General features: G+C 38.1%; 1 protein-coding gene across 11 annotated transcripts in view; it reads left to right on the top strand.

Annotated features, from left to right (window-relative positions):
• KALRN (kalirin RhoGEF kinase) overlaps nt 1–18024 on the top strand; it is a 523685-nt gene that overhangs the window by 227473 nt on the left and 278188 nt on the right. For all 11 annotated transcript variants that reach the window (XM_042784358.1, XM_042784355.1, XM_042784351.1 and 8 more), the window contains exons 6-7: nt 6740–6862; nt 14428–14619. In XM_042784358.1, the coding sequence (XP_042640292.1) occupies nt 6740–6862; nt 14428–14619 (315 nt within the window). The remainder of the gene's footprint in view (nt 1–6739; nt 6863–14427; nt 14620–18024) is intronic.

The raw sequence follows: 18024 nt of genomic DNA, 5'->3' as shown, positions 1-18024 counted from the left end.
TGCACAGTATTCTTCTTTTGTTCAAATACTGGCTAAATTCAATTGCAAAAAATGTAAGGAATGTGACTTGATTTATCTTTAATTGAGCTGTTGTGAATTCTTGAATGCACTTAATGAGATAGGAATAGGACTTGTAGCTGGAAACTTAGTAAACCTCAAGAGAGAGACTCTGGCAGTTACTGTTGTGTGTGTGCTATTTTGTTTATATTGTGGAAACATATGAAAATTAATTTGCTTAGCTGTAGATATCCTCAGAGTGGAACTTTCCACTTTCTGTTGTAGATTAGCCAATTTGACACTGGCTGGATAGTTACAAAAATCCAAAGTGCACATGGACTCTTCAATGGACCTCTCTTCAATAAGCAGTGCATGCTTATCTCCAGCATTTTCCAACCTGTGGATCATGGATATTCAGTTCCTTAGTAGTTGGTAAAGGTATGCAATAAAACAGGCTTATTGTCCATAGACTTTAATTTGCTATAGCACTTGCCTTGAAAAATTTTGTAGGGCCCACAATTTGGAAAAGATTGGAAAGCACTGATCTAATAGGGATTTTATCTGGCATATAATTAGCCATCTATCCTCTACTCAACTACAGGCAAGAGATTCTTTTAGATTAACTTTATTTTTTTTTTCTTTGTTAGCAGCATATGTAGGCTTAGTGGGAGAATACATTTATGCTTGGTGCATTACTTGTGAGACTGACTGGAGTTTATTACAAAACCCTGCCTCATGTTATTCTTTGAACTTGCTTGTCAGAGCAAATCCAGTAAACACTACTGGTCTTTGTCAATATTTATGCAGAAGGCTACACAGAGAAAAGATAGTGAGGTAATGCAGAAGGTACTGATGTTGATTCAGTAGCTGTTGCTTTCCCATTTTTGTATCTTCTTTTCTGAAGTTGGTGACAGAAGCACTACACAGGTGATCCTAGATGATGTCAGCTGGATCATTTCCAGCAATAAATCAACATTCCACAAAGTCCTATTAGGACCTTAGTCTGGGTAGGAAGATAACCATGAACTAGAACAAGTGCAGAGATAGACTGTGTATCTTATGACGATATAAAAGAGCTGGGTTGTAGTAAAACAAACAGCAGGAGAGACAATGAGCCCTCCCTTTCACACTGGAAAAGGTTAAATACCTGCGAGCAGAACTTCTTTAACTTGAAGGACGGTGTTGACCTAAGAACAAATGAGTATTACCTGGCCACAAGTCTGATTTAGGTCAGAGGGTGTATGAAGAGTTCAGTAACAGAAGCAGAAGGTTTCTGGAACTGCTTTTCATAGGAGGAGCTGAGCTGTGGCACTTTACTAGTTTTCTAGTGGAGCTTCATCCCTTTATAAAAGGAAATTTTATACCGTGGTTAGCTGCCAAAAGCAGTGATTGGACTTGACCTGAATGTCCCTTTGGGGCCATTTCTTGATATGTATCCTATATTGTTCTTCAAGACAGTGTGGTTATCATTCTGCCCTTACTTACCCGTATGAGTTTGATATTTATGGCTTAGAACTTACAGAGAAGATGATTTCCTACAAGCAGGTTCATAATTAATTCCAGCCCTAGTATAGTGTCAGATAGATTATGTATTTATTATTTTTAGCATGTACAGACAATTTCACTAATAAATATATTCAGTTCACTGGCTGCCAAAACCATGCGGGCTGTAATCCTCCCATCAATACCGCTTGGCATAGGGTGTGCTGCCAGCCATGTGATGGGAACATCGTCCTGTGGTGCTCTACACCAACTGTTTCAGAATCCAGTGCTAATGCTCCTCAGTGAGCTCTGACAAAAGCCAGAGAGCAGAGGTTATTATTTGAAATGATGTTATAAATCTCATTTTATCTGAGGTCGGGCTAGACTGCACACAGTCTGCATGCATGCTGTTCCATATCCGTGTGTGTCTTCTCTGTTGTCAAACAGCTGTTCTCACCCTGCACTCACTAGCCTGCCGGATGTTACAAATCCAGGGAAAGTATGGAGTCACATCCTCCCTCCGTAGGACTTCTTCGTGACCAGCTTGAGACCTGCTGTTTTGTCTAGCACTTAACCTGGATTTTCTAGTAACTCATCAACTATGATGACAAAACCTGAGTTTAAGAACTCGTTGCCAGCACGACTGATGTTGGAGATATGATCTGATACCCTAACTCTCAAGTGAAGTGGCCTCGAGACCACATGTGTAATAATTACTGGTGCATATATGATCATTAATGACAGTTAGGGTAGCTGTTTTAGCAATCCATTGGGTGGGAGACCCTTTGGATCGTTCTTAGTTCCTCTGACTCTCTCATAAGGGACTAATTTTCTTAATTAAACGTAGCACTTAACATTATTCAGCATATGCATTCACTTTCCGTTATGTATTGTTAGAAACAGGGACTACAAGAGACAATCACATTGAAATTTGATCTTCTAAGTATGGTTAACCTCTCCTCACAGCTACTCAGTCGCTGGAAAACTCTTAACTACTTAGTCTCCAGATTATGTGCAGCAATGTGGAGAAGTGTCAGTCTGGGAAACACAGAGGACAGTTGGTCCACATGTTTTAAGTGCTTCAGTTTAGTGTAAATTCATGACTACAGGAATGATTAGCAGACTTAAGAGAAGAATTAATTCACTGGCATTCAGCATGACTCCAACTAAGAAGTAAGTCAAAGGAATAATTAAAGATCCATTAATTTTATGGTAATCACTAGGCTAGGTTTGTTAGGGCAGTCTTTTTCATGAATGGGATGAGATCAGTTGATACAGTGCTGTATAACAGTGTTATAATGACATGGAAAATCTCAGCTGAGACACTGTATTTGGTTTAAACTGATCTCACATGGCACATTCTCCAGACTCTACTGTATTAAAAACTCATTCCTTTGACAGGGAAACTACCTTATCAAAGGTTGTTGAACATTATTGCAGAAGCCCAAATTAGCCCCTAGAAACTGAGGCGGTCCTCACAGGGTTGAGTAAAATAGCAATTGTTGGGTCATTGCCATGATTGTATCCTTAATGGTGTGCTTTAATTAGGCAAACTAGGCATCACATTCACTTCAGGAACACAGGAAGCATCAGCATTTCACTTGTGGAAAACTTGAAAGCTTTCAGGAAATATTACTAGTAATATGGGCCGGACAATGTTGACAGACCTTCATATCGAAACCTCCTGGCCACACATTGCAAACTCTCACAGCATCATCACGAGTCACCCAACATCTGGTATTTTCAGAGTTTCAATTTCCAGTCATATTATTAAGAGAAAATTGTTTAAGTCCGTTTTAGACTTTGTGGCTGAAGAGAAAAGTTTGAAAACACAATCTACTAGAACTCAAAAGCAAGTAAGACCACATTTTTATGTATTCTTTTATTTATTTAAATCTCATGATTGTTAACAAATCTTGTCATCTATGGGAATGTGTGATACTTATTGTCTCCATGCATTCTTGATTAGGAGGGAGAAAGTACAAAGTTTTTCATGATGCTAGACCTGTGCAATAAAGAAACCCCAATACTCTCTTCTAGATGCTTGGGAAAATGTCTAGAGTTAAGTAGGCATTAAGCAGAAATGCTTGAGAAGTCTCTGAAGGAACCAGCCCTGGAAACAAAAGCAGTGTAGACAAATCCAAGCAGTACTGTGCCCAGGCTGTGCTGTTTTCAGGGTCAAGCTAGTATTTCCACACAGCACTGGATTGTGCCATGCAGAGGTACCAATTCATCTGGAATTTGTTTGTGTATCTCAGATATAGTAACACATTGCATAACGTAGACACATCTGAAGTCTTGCAAAGCCCTGGTTGCTGTGTAAAGCAAGAGTGATTGTAAATACTGCTTATTTTTCATTAAGACTCAACAGCAATGGAAGTTTTTACAAAGCAGAGGTCATCATTAACCTTACTTCAGACCACTGTGAATCTGCATCTTTTTAGTCTGCACTCATTCCTAGGCATCTTGCTTTATTTTCTCCCTGCTCCAAGCCAGATGAAACTCAAAACTGTTAATTCTGTGTGCTTTCAAGTGAGACTTGAGAGAGTCGGGGAGAGACTCCAGACCAAATTGATGGGGGATAATTTGCTACAGATGTAGGCCAGCTGAAACCAAAGTAATTTTTAATGAAGAGTATAATAGAAAGATTCAAAGTCTAAATTGAAATTGAGTGTCTTCCAAAAATTTGCTGTTGCCAGTGAATAGAAGTCTGAAAAACATACTGTTTTGGAAGGTGGTACAGATCTCATCACTGAGGTCTGTTGCTCAGTGTTCCTTAGAATTCTTGGAGGTCATCCTTTCAACTGCTATTGTGTATTTCAGTTGATTAAACAAGACAAAAAGATTAATCATCTCTTAAATTATTTTTTTTTTTTTTTCTTGATAGTTCATTATTGTATTTCAGAAGGCAGAAGCATGCTTTAACTTAATCTAGATTTTCATCCCATAATATGTGTATAGATTAGATGGAGGAAATGCTCCCTATCCACAGAATAATAGATTACTAGTTTAAATTACTTGTCTTAAAAAGATCCTGATTCAGCTTTGCTGAGCATAAGATAATAGATTTACTGTTTATTTTTAGTGGATTGCTGCCAGTTTTCTTCTCCGTGAATGTCTTTAGATCATTTAAAACATTAAAAAATGTTCACATCAAATATATAGTTACAAGAAATCTGTGTTGGTTTCTCAGCAGAAATGTAAAATCTTGTTGCGACAGGAACTTTGTTGTTATCGAATTTTTCTTTCTTTATTGGCTTTATGGCTTTTTTTTTTCCTTTAAGCCCACAAGCATGGCAAATTATTTTATGTTAATGTTGCTTATTAAATCTTAATAAAGTGAGAAAAAGGAATCCAATGAGAAAGCTTTAGGTGTTTCTTCAGGTTATAGTAGTTTGTTTCACTCTGTTTAATTGTCGTTAATGTTTGAAACCCCTGACCTCATCCTTGTAAAAATCTTGTTATTTATACTTTCTGAGAAAATGGTGATAGGCCTGATTTTTATCAGCTCCGTGGGTACAACTGAGAAAGTAACTGTGTCAGTGATACTACCTTGGACTTGGATCATTGTAACTTGAACCAAATTTAGCCTTTAAGACTGTTCATCAACACAAATACAAGCTAGTATAGACTCTGTAGTTGCAACTGTGTTTTCATAAATAAAAGATTATGAAGTCAGACATATGTGTCAGATTTTTGGGACCAGGTCAGTGTAGTGTGTCTGGGTGGCATTGGAGCACTTACAATGTTTATTTGCCTTTTGATGAACGGTATATTCACTATTATTTCTGCAAATCCCCTGCATAAAGCAGTGCACTCCCATGCTGAATCAAGTGCTCAGCACGAACCACAGAGTTTATTGCAGGAACCTTAGGTGACCCATACAGGGTTTTTCTCTACTCTTAGGAGCACCGTCTCTGGAGGTAATGGGTAGCTGACCCTGAGAAACTACAACATACAGTGCCTGAGCAGTGGGCTTCCTCAGCTGTCACAGGTCAAAAGTTGTTATTCAGTGCTAAAGAACAAAACAGCTCTTGACTGGAGGGCACGTAGATGTTATAACAAAGATCTGGACTGATCCTTTGACTGTAAGGTGCTTGCTTAGAAGTTGCATCACTTGCCTTTTCACCCTAAAACACTTTTTTTTAACACCAGGGATTGTATTGACCTGACCTCCACTGCCTCCATAATTACTTTTTCTTTCCTTATAATGAATTATTAAATTGGTGGTTCTTATTATGAAAGAGTCCTTATTTATGGACAGTTCCCTCAGTTGCTGTGATGGAGATGAGGGAACATGGTTTGAAGGGGTTCTGTAATGAAAATGTTTGCAGAAAAGAAGAAATCTGAGCTTGTAATGCCCACAGAACTGTAGATAGGAGAAAAGATTTAAAGGCTTTTACTTCAAATGCATTTAGGCTCTAACACAACACAGAACAGGACAAAGCATAAGCACACTATCTCCTGGCTGGCTTGTGACAGCTTATAATGAATGAACGTGCTGCAGATTGAAATGTCACATTAACGTGCTACAAAATAAGGAATGAGTTTCATCAGCTTTATTCAATATATTTCTATCTGTGTCTGAAGTACTGAACTATCCATTTTTCTTGGAAATACATTTGGAAGTGAGAGAAGTTGAAATGTGTACTCTTTATAGATACTAATAAAATACTTTTTTTTCCTTTTTCTCTCTTCATCCCAAAAATAATAAGTAGAAGATAGACTTAGCTCTGGCTTTGGAATTGGAAAAATCTAGGAAATATTAGTGTAGGAAGTCAACTGGCTACTTGAATATAACATTTGGAAACTTTATGTATAGACAAAAAAGAAAGGGGGAGCGAGAAAATCACATCAATAATATTTATGGAATTTTTGGTCCATTTCTGGCTTTCTTTATGAACTGCTAGATCTTCAGTCAGTGAAGCAACCTCTGATTTTTGGTCCCTCTGCTGCCATCTTTCAATGAAGTTTCCATAACTTATAGAAAAAGACTATGGGATCAGCTTACTGCAGAACATGCTTTATGAATTATGTTTCCTGACCTATCATTCTCTTAATAATTAAATATGGTCATAACTTAAATGCATCCATTGCTCAACAACAGTTTATTTTGATGAGGAACCTGGGTGAGGTTTTTTTGTCTGTGTTGCGTATATATCTGTCTCAGAACTGTGGAATTTTATATTTTGCACTGCCTCTTATTTTTTTTCATCCCTAACACTTCTTTTTTCCTTCTGTCCTGTGTGAATACTTCTAGATGTTTGACTGGATCAGCCACAACAAAGAATTGTTCCTGCAGAGTCACACGGAGATCGGCGTGAGCTACCAACATGCCCTTGACCTACAGACTCAGCACAATCACTTTGCCATGAATTCCATGGTGAGTCGGGGGCACACTGTGAACAGGAGATCTGTGTGTGTGTGCACGAGGGAAGGCTGGCGCATGAGGCCACCTCCAGTTCGGAGAGCACTATGAACCTGTGAGAAGTGAAGAAGGAAGGACAGGCTGGGCTGTGGCAGCAGCCCTCTTTCTGGGAAGCAGAGTGCTGCTCTGTCTACCCAGACACTGATATATGATTATTTCCTTGACTTAAGAGCAGCACAGTCCTGTGGAATTTGTTTACATTTTGGAAAGCAAATACAATATTTTTTACGGTTTTGACATTTCCGTGACTGGGAATTAGTGAGAGCTGTAGGTGGCACCTTAATAATTTATTCTTCTCCCCCAACACCCTGCTAACGAACTTCTTAAAATCTTGAAAAAGAGACACTAATCAAGCTGTCAGTTGTGGCCACAGTGGGATTTTGGCTTTCTCGGTAGTTAATTGGTCAGTCTTTTGCAACTCCATTTACATTAGGTTTAAAAAAAAAAAAAAAAAAGCGCATCATTATACCTTTATAAGTGCTTTGCTCACTTTCTTATTCTTTCCAGGCCTAAGGTATTTGTTCTGGAAACTGCTCTGCTTTTACCAGAGAAATGAGGACAGAATGTATTGATGTTTTGATTGTTGCACTGGGTTAGAAAAATGTGTGCATACCCCCTGCTGCAAATGCACAATGCAGAGAGGAGCCCTCTCTGAATGCTCTCTGTCAGCTAGACAAAAGCTTGCCCTGAGTAAACCAACTCCTACAGGTGTACTTCTTCATGCTGTGCACATTCAGACTACAGTCGAGACCTCAGATGCGGTGGCTGAGGTTTGCTGTAAGTCAGTAGAGAGCCACACCCTGCTAACGCTGCCAAAGGGCAAGGCCTGAAATGTGGAAAAGAGGTCTTCACTACCTGAGGTTGTTAAAGACCTCACACCGCTTTCATGAGATTACAGGTGTTAACTCTGGAATTCTGGCCAAATTCCAGATGAGATAATTAACTTCTCTGACCTAAATTCCATGTGCCATTTCCACCTACCTAGCTATTCCTCACTAAAGCACTGTGCCTCACTAGGGCATTGCATAGCAGTGGAAGATTAGTTTTGTTTATAATGTCTATCAGTGTATTTATTGTGATTAGAATTGAAAGGAGCACTGCAAAACAGGCTCTTGGCACCTGATTGTTAAGCCTGCCATCACAATGCCAATTAGCAAAATACAGGATAACACGGCCTCCATGTAACACTGCTGCTCACAGAACCCTAACAAAATAAATGTGGCCTGGAGGTTAGTGCATTAAGAGTCATTAGGCTTATGAAAGATGCCAAGTCAATCATAATTCTTCAGAAAACACCATTAGAAGAGTAAATCTGGAGGATTTTCCTTTATTCTTTTTGTGATACTGCTTGGTATTATTTTATTCAAATAACTGGGAGCGAAACTCGGATAGAGATGATTCCATCTGTTCCCAAGTGAACTTTTGGGAGTGAGGAATGCAAGTGAGACATTTGCAAAGATCTTGGGAGAACTTCGGGGGCAGGGACCTGTCAGTGGCTGCACTGGGGCTCACAGTTCTGCCATCTCACCATCTCAGTGCTGCCAAACTCCTGTCTAATAGAGCTGCCCAGGAGAGAGACTTTTTTGGCTGAGGGGAAATTGTGTGACAGATGATGCATCTCCCATTTTGCACTGTCTCCAGTATAACCCACACACATGTATAGTCATATGGAAGCCCATACAGTCAGCATGAATCAATCTACAAAGATTGTCTCCTCCATCTCTTTAGCATAGAGGATCTATGTGGAATGACATTAATACTGAGCACCTTTAACTTTCAACCTGTAAGTGTGGTGACAGTTGGCACTCAATTCTGCTCTAATTAATTGGATTGAAATATATGACTCTGTGAAGGAACCTCACAACATAACAAGTATGCCAAACAATATGTATGTTTTCAGAGAATCCTCCTTATAGGAATATAACAAAGTAGTACATCTGTATGTCATTTTTCATATGCTACTTTTCTTTTAGCCTTATTTGATTTTTAGACTTAGAATGTCTCTGAAGATGAGGTGATGTCTTTTGGTTTTGGATCAACATCAATTCATACAGCAAACAGTCACAGTTCATTCAACTTGGATTTCTGTTTTAAAAAATGCTCTCTCAGTAGGAATTTTTTTTAAAAATTCTTCAACGGATTTCAGTTGTTGAACAGAGGTTACATAAGGAGTTGTGGTATCATTATTGACAGTATGACAAAGTCAGTATAAAAAAGACTGTAGAAATATTTCAGGATACAGATACAACAAAGGACTACACTTTTTTTTTTTTTTTTTTTTTAATCTAAATGAGGCCTCCATTGTATTTATCAGAAATATCAGAGTTTTACTCAGTGCTTCAAATTTCTCAGGTTTCTCAAGACGTTCCATATTGCTGAAAGGCCTATATTTATGTTGTGTGTCTGTACAGTGGCCTTTCTAGAGAGGATTTCAATGCCAAGGTTACAGAGGCAAATGAAGTGTTTTAAAGCCTGGTGAGGTTGGCTTGTGGAATTAAACAGGGTTGCTGTCTTGCAGAGGGCTGTGCATCCTATTTTTGGAATAGCAGACATGGGGGTATATCAAACTGAAAGGACATTTGGAGGATAGTGGGAAAAGGGTAATAACCTTAAGCTTCAGGCTATTTGAACTAACCCAGAGCTGCTGTTCTTATACCAGTATAGTGCTGCTGCCAACAGAGATGCTCTTTTTTTTTAGATGGCGCAGATTCTTTATTAGAAAAATGTGGAGTGACTCCTGGTGTCCCCTAAAGTCAGAATGGTGAATATGAGGATGTTAACATGCAGGAGACATCAGCTTGCTGCATAAGGGTGTTGGGCTGCATACTAGTCACTCCATTTGTGGTAAAGCATGCAGGAAGAGCAAGAGGAGATTGAAACTAAAATGACCCTTTCCTGGCCACAGACCAGCTCCTGTGGTAGATGATAGTTTTGTTTCTTGGCACACACAAGAACTCTATGCAAGCCTGTGTGAAGCCACTCTGTAGTAAGGATGAAGCCCCTGCATGTGTTCAAGGCAAGAGCCAGTGATGGTCAGCAATGGACTCAGGACAGATCAACTTCCCCAAATGAAGAAAAAACAGAGAAACTTGGGTTATGACTCTGAACATAGTGGTAGGACATTACACACCCCAAGCCTACTCAGCAATATGAGCCATACTTTGGTTGTTGGAGAAGTGGGACTAGAAATATGGATCAGGTCTGCTTCATGTGTAACAAGACTTCAGTGAAGGAGAGTCTTGCTGATAACAGAAACCAGTGGGAAATAACCACCACTGTTAACTGTGGCTTCCTCAGGCAAGATGTAAAAAGTCTGTATGTTTTGCCAGGTTTTCTGATGCACAGTCTGATTATGTGGTTTTTGCTTGGTTTTCTTTTTTATCCAGTATAGTTTTCTCTAAGAAAATTAAACAATGATGTTAGAAATACATAATCATGCAGTTGCTACTGCATAACTGCCTTCATTCAACTATCTTATTTTTATGGCAACATCTTAGTTGGAGACTGTTGGAAAATGCCTATTATTTGATAATATTTATATTGTGGTAAGTGTAGGAAGTTTAAGTCATTGTTCTAGGTGCTGTACACTTTCAAAGGAAGAAATGGTTTTTGCCTTGCAGCCTGTGGCCAAAGGGTCTGATCCTACAAAATTTATATACGTAAATTACTTTTGAACATCAAGAATCTTCTTGCATTAGGTTACCCACCGATAAATATTTATGAAGCTAAGAATTAGGATTAAGTAACATAATGCAGAAGGTGTTAGAGAGAAGACAACACCTCTAGTGAATTTACTATTAGGTACGTACTCATTTGTGTTTATAATCCAGTATTCTTCAATCTCTTCATGTAATACTCTTGGGTGCAAAAATAAAATTACAGGAATCCTTTCCTATTTCTTTACCAGAGGATGTGGAGATTATTACCCTCAGATCTGTTTGCAATCCCAGGTATTGTTACCCTCCCAAGTCTGAAAATGTAATATTCTGATGAGCTTTAACAAATGAAAATATTAATATCATTCCTATCTGTATATAACGCTCTCTCATGCTAATTACAAAACTTAAATATTTAGCTACCATGCTCTGGGTCAAAACAAGGAGTTTGGTTTAACAAGAATGACTTTTCAAACCCAGTTAAATGGTGCTGCATTTTTTTTTTATATAAATCTTTTGGTTTCTGAGTCTTGAGGGTGAACTGGATCACACTATAAACTTTTTTCTCGGGGAATTTGCTTTATAATTGTGATTTTGCTAGAATTTTGCTTTATAATTTAATGAGATCATTTTTTATGCGATATATTAGTCTGAGCAACTGTTGAACTGAGAATACTTCAGCTGTCATAAATGTGAGAAACAAAATAATGAAAACTTGAAGCACTCATACTGATTATGGGACTTGGGGTTGTTTTTTGCGTCTGGGGTTTGTTTTGTTTTGTCAATACATTAAAATCAGTATTGAGAGGAGATATGGAGGAGGACAGTGTAGCTGAGGATGGCTGTATGTTTTGCAGGGAAGAATCCTACAAACTTCAGTGGAAGTTGCATCAGATCTTGGAACTCTAAGGTGTTTTGTTTTGATTTTTTTTTTTCCTTTACACTATGCGTAGTGTCCTTTAAGCCTGGCATAACTAGTAATAGTTAAAATACTGTCTTCAGTTCCTCTAGAAAATACACTCTCCAAATGTTTATTGGGTCATGCCTTTTGTCACATGTGCTTCCTAAGCATCTCTATAGGCATGCTGTGACCAAAGCTCCTTCTTGGAAAAACAATTTGTTACTCTGTTTTTTACAATAATAATTCTTCCTTTTAAATGAACAATGTCGGATGTGGAGAAGTCATGTAATAAACCGTAGTGTGGTATTTTTCTTTCAAATATTGACCATAGATATTTTTTTTTCTGTCATTGAAAACAGTGCTTGTTTTCACTTCAGTTTAAAAATAAATTATGTTAGTCTTTATCACAGCTGTATAATGTTTATACTGAAGCAATAATACTTTTCACAAAGATGAGTATTTAGCTCCAACATTTTGTGAATAATCTCAATAATCTAATAAATTGACTAGAGACAAAAAACAGGGTTTCAGTATGACACAAAGCATACTGGTTGTATCTCTGCACTTGGATACATGGTATACATGCCATTTGTTCTGACTGAAGTTACTCGTATTTCCTTTGCCAGGTTTTTTTATGCCTGGATCTGTCAACCTCCTTAAATAATGAGTTATCACTTTCTGTGGGACATGCATAAAAATGGCAGTGTTCAGTGCTGGCATTGCTGCCTGTCCTGCTGTCAGGGAGTTATCTGTCTGACACTAGATGGAGATGCATGTTGTCCTAAGAAAGTTGCAATATATTTCAATCACGTTACAATTATCATGTAAAGGCTAATGACGTCTGTTGAAAATTCCCAACATTTATCTTAAATGAATGGTATTTTTCTGTATGTGGGCTGAGCTAAAATGCCATCCAATATTATTTTGCAACAGGCTACATATAATTGGTCTTGTTACAGAAACTTAAAGGTCTTAAAGATATCTCATGAGTTTATTTTGTCACTGAAACATTCTGCTTTGGATTTATGTGTTAGGTTCATTTCACAGATGGTTTCTAAATTTGCAGTAACACATTGCAAGCTGGTTATTTTTTAATTTTATTTTTAAAAAAGAACTCTTCAACAATCAAACTGCACCTTCAATTAATCTGCAAAACCCTCCTCTTGTAGCCCACCTTCACTGCTTGCCATCACAATATCTCAATTAGTTCTCTAGGAAATTAGATGAACACAGCCAAGTTTCTTGCAGATTTAATGCTCCTCACTGCTCATTTTTCTTTTGTGAGTGTAAGATATGCTTTTTATGTGTGTATTAGAAGAAAATATTGTTCCAGCTAGGATTGGAGGGTTTAATTATGAGGGAAGGTCTCCCAGCATACCCACTAGGTGATCAGGGCTGAATTAGTGTATTCCCCTGTGGGAGATCATTCCACAGCTCCACTACTGTCAGTGCTTATTGCTGAGTTTGAGGGCTGTTATCCTACCAAGTGTTAGGAACCTTAGCAGTGATGGCTTACGCTGGAAGGAACAGGTGTGTTAAAGACATCAGTGCCCAGAATCAAGGCCTTGTTCAGGGGACAGAAATGGACTAAGAATTGATGGACAAAGAGGGGTATGTGCTCTTGCAAGGCATTGCACAAGGCTTTCCTAAACTGTAAAAGAAACTCTTGCATATCATGATACTGACGTACATGTGGGGAAATTTTTCTTTTGTTTGCCAGTCAAGTGATTTTTAGAAGGCAAAAATCCCCTTTTTTGACTGAAGCTTCAAAGTTGAAAGAAAGTCAATGAAAAATTAACTCTAACATGGGAATTTCTTTTGGAAAGTCTGCAAATACATGTACAATAAACATTTTTCAATGATAAAGGATCTATATTAGCTAAAAGTTGAGTGTATCCTAGTGTCACTACAACAGAATGTCAGCTGAAGTGCTTTTACCCTTACTTCTAGATATTAATATATTGTTTGTCCTACTGTAGTCCTACATAGCCAAAAATCAGTGATCCCTGGCAGTCCTCTCTGGGGACACCTCTCAGATTTGGAAAAAAGATGAGGCCTTAGGTTATATTTAAAATGAGACTCTCTATGAAACCGCTAGCTGTAATTTTTTCTTTTTATGGTGCATCTTTGTAAGACATTGTCATGATGGCTACTTATTTTCAGGTTTACGTTCCTATGCAAAACAGGGGTATTGTAATGCAATTATATTGCTGTCTGCAGTTCAATTTGAGGAAGAACCATCCTTCCACTGCTTCAAGGCTGAATAAAAGCCGTAATGGAAAATTCTTAGGAAAGAAGAGAAAATATCACCCTTTTAGTAGGCTTTTTGAATCCTTCTCAATTCAGACTGTAGTTAAATGATATCTCTGCTGGAGAACAGCTTAAAATAACCTGCAGAAAAGATAACATTTTAACTGAAGAATATAATTTAATAGACATTTCTATGGAAACTCTTACATTTCTATAGAATATCCTTATGAGCTCTTTTAAATTCTATAAGACTTTTCCATTTGTTGACACTGCATGTCTATAAAGGATTGTCAGATACTTCTCAAAGGACAGAAAGCAAACATTTCACTTACAGATATGTGGATTTAGGATCCAGAAATATGAAGCTATGCAACAGTAATATCACGAATAAGATAGAAGCAATGAGTAGACCCTAACAGGTGAATAAATAGCTAAAGTATGGCAAATTAGTTTTACATAAATAAATTTAAGGGGAGAGGGGGAGATAACAGTGTTAGATAATGGCATAAATGGACAAAAAGCTTCCTGAGGGATGTATTTTTAGAGTGGAAGGTAGCATGCCTGCTATTCATGCATATTTAAGTGGGTGGTTGATTACTTCCACTGAACTGCTCGGCTTTACTCCAACTGATGGTGTTTGGAATGTGTAATGAAGGCAGAGGGTGGTCACGGTTCTTCCTTCTCTTTATTTATGTGTGCTTTTTAATTTTCAGAATGCTTATGTCAACATCAATCGGATCATGTCTGTTGCATCAAGGCTTTCCGAGGCAGGCCATTATGCTTCCCAGCAAATTAAACAAATATCTAGCCAGCTGGATCAAGAGTGGAAGAGTTTTGCTGCAGCTCTGGATGAACGCAGCACCATCTTAGCCATGTCTGCCGTCTTTCACCAGAAAGCTGAACAGGTGAGCTGCGTTTGTGACTGGAAAAATGATTGGTTCACTGATATTTTGATAATGATGATGCTGCAGTTATTACCTGATGGCTCTTGGCTTGTATGCAGTAAGGTTGAGCCTTGTTCCTAGTGGATCAGCGTCTCAAAACCAAATAGTAACATTTTCCCAAAATAACTGACACATGTTCCCTAAGTGGGTAAGAAAATATATTTATGCCTTATTGATGAGAAATAATCTGATCATAAGTGAAATGCACTGGTGCAGTAACATACTGTCTTATTTCTATTGCCTAATATTTAATCAATGCTGTGGATAAATTCAGGATTGTTATGGTCAGGAAAATGTATGTATCTGCACTCACATGTATATGTGGTATGTGCTATGTGCTATGTGCACAGGAATATTCACACATATGACATAGACCCATACCAGCAGATAATTTCTAGGAGCCAAAGCACATTATCATTAATGAAACTTATGGAAGTCATTCCACCACCTATTCTTGCAGTGCTCTCTATAGCCCCAAACTTTGTTAGACCTTACAAAGTAGTGACTTCAAAGACATCTGGGAACGTCCAAGAAAATTTTCCATGTCCCTGCACTCTGGTTTGTCTTTAACAACTACCAGAATTGTTCCATAACTTCATAGCTACAAAAGATTTAAAACATGTCAGTGAATAAACTTTCTGCTTTTTTTTACACTTAAACAAGGTCCACTTAGCGGTGATGGCTCAACTTCAAGCATATGTTGATTACGTACATTTTCCTGTGACAAACACTGTTTTGGTGCTCTCTTCAGTACTGTTGTGTGCTTACTTTTCCAAGTAGTTAATATCAAAGCTACTAAGTGGGTGTTCTTGATGTTTATAAAATGACCCATACTTCAAATGTCTGAATAAGAAATTATAACTGATAACCCAGAAACTGTGCATCGTAAGTCAGAATACATGTATGGAAAAGTTTAGCTCCAAGAGTAAACATTTTCTTTATTGTTTGTTTCTGACTAGAATTATAATGGATTTTTCTTTATTTTGTGTTTTCTATTGACAACAGGCCATAGCATAGAGCAATTACTCACCCTACTGGGCACTTACTCATGTAAGCACACTCAGTGGCTCTGATGGGACTGAAACACTGAGATCATGCCCAGTACAAGTGCTTTCATCTCAGTACAATGGGCACTGTGGTGTTTAGGTGTAGTCTTCATGTTAGTAATTGTCAGTCATCATACGTTCATAAAGAAAAATAAAAAAATACTTTATATCCAATCTGTAGTCACAAGGAGAATGTTTAAATTTTATTAATGAATTAGTTCTTTCTCGTTTGTTTTGGTTTGTTTACTGTTTGGGTTTTGGGGTTTTTTGCCTTTTTTTATGAGTGATGCCCTATTTTTCTGAAGTGTCAGTCTTGTTTTCAATTTATGAGGAGTTGCTGAGGTATTGTATAGCATGAAAGGCAATAAAACATAAAGCTGTATTGAACTGTCTGTGAAGCTAGAGATGAATATTTTTGTTTTGTCTTCCTGCCTTTTGAACACTGTCAAAGTGGGTATTTTGCCTCAGCCTTAACTTGAAAAAAAGCTACACTCATGTCACTTTCAGCTTTGGGTCTTTTTTCTTTATAATTGTATGAATGGGTCTGAAAAACCCAGTCCTGCCTTGGCACCTCTTCATGAGGAATTGAAGTTTGTGCTGCCTGACAGAAGCCAGTCTCTCATTACTAACAGACAGGAGAATTTGCTAATTGTGAACAGCAGTTGCTCCTCACTTGCAATAAGAGACAATGCAATGGAAGGTAAGTGCTGATTTGAAGCCTGTAAACTCAGACTGCTGCAAAAAAGAAATGTGGGAGTCAGTGAGTCCATTAGCCAGGACTAAAATTTCAGCCTTGCTTTAGTAACTCTGGTAGGATAAAACAATGACTTAAATGCTAGTAGTTAGTCATTTGACCTCTGTAAAGCATAAAGAGTGAGGTGTTTGGGATTTCATCTATAACTCAGTCTGCTGTCTATCAAACATTCATTCCAAAGGTGACTATTATTTGGCATCATCCTGGGGGTTTTTTTAACTCAAATCAGGGCTTCATTATTTTTCAATATATAAGGCTTAAATCTCTGATGCAAAAATACAGATAAACCCACTACTTCCTCTGTCACAGATCAAATATTTTTCTGCTCCCTTTGTTCTGTCAGTAAAGGTAATCTTGTTGTGGATCCAACCATTTCTCCCACAGTGTACCCCTGCTTCCCTCATACCAATCTGATAGGCAGATTGTCTTTCCTTATCCAGTGTGATAAGCTGCTATGGTCTCTTTGTTCATTCCTTCCCATTGATTGAAGTTTTCTGTGATGCCAACAGGAAGCAAGTCTATTAGGACTGTAGTCTTTCAGCCTTTGGCACACCCCAGCCTGCAAGGAAGTTGTTGGCTTGGGACAGAGATTTATGAAAAGCTCTACGATCTCTGTAACATGCAAGCTGAGCAGGAAGCAACTTGTTTTTCAAGGTCTCTTCCTAAAGACCCCACACAGAAAACTGCACAGACTACAATTTGTCTGGCTTGGAAGGATGAAAGGCTGAGTCAACCCTGCTGGGAATTGAACCTCACATCTGTCTTCACATGCCTCAGAATCACATTGCTTTCCTGGCTCTTATAGCAGATACATGTGGCATGTTGAATGGGACTCAGCTGAATGAGTTCCTGGATCAAAGCTTTTTTTTTTTTTTTATCCCCTTCTTTGTTTCTTTCATTTTCTTATTTTGTGTGTGTGTGTGCATGCATGTGTCTTCATTACATTTTTTAAAAAAAAAATTTACATACTAAGCTATCATCAAGAAAACAGCAAGGAAAAGGAAAAAAAGGAAAGAAAAGAAAGACAAATCTTGCCAACTTAGCCTACAGCCAGGCTTGCTTCAACATGTGTGTTTGCTCAAAAGCCAGTAACCTAAACTCCAAACAATAACTATGTCCAGGTCAAGGTGCAACTCAGGGTATTCAGTGGAGGTGTTTCCCAAATGTCCCTTAAGTGCTCCTGCTACAAATCTCTTGTTTTTTTTTTTTCCTTCTTTATCTTCCCACCAACCCCACCCCTCCTCATGCTATCATGGAGATATTCTACTGCAAAGAGAATCTGCTTCTGTATCTTTAGGTATGGCTGAGGCTATTCAAAGTCACAAGAGAACGTAGGAGAACATGCCTTATCTCAATGTGATTTCAAGCGAACTGTGCTGATTTATGCCAGATGAGATTCTAGCCCACTAACTGCCAGATGGGGGAAGCAGACATTCCAGGTGTCCTCCTTTTCTTGGATGTAATCTCTGAAAGTGTGCTACAGTGTTCATAAGATGCTCACTCTACAGATCCTGTCAGAACAAACAAATTAATGTCTTCAATCAGCTGAGAGATCTCAACCAATTA

Source organism: Tyto alba, unplaced genomic scaffold (assembly GCF_018691265.1).
Source record: "Tyto alba isolate M040663 unplaced genomic scaffold, T.alba_DEE_v4.0 Super-Scaffold_7, whole genome shotgun sequence".
In the NCBI taxonomy this organism is placed as follows: Eukaryota; Metazoa; Chordata; class Aves; order Strigiformes; family Tytonidae; genus Tyto; species Tyto alba.
The sequence above is the reverse complement of the archived record's forward strand: the minus strand, read 5'-3'. Positions and strand labels throughout refer to the sequence as shown.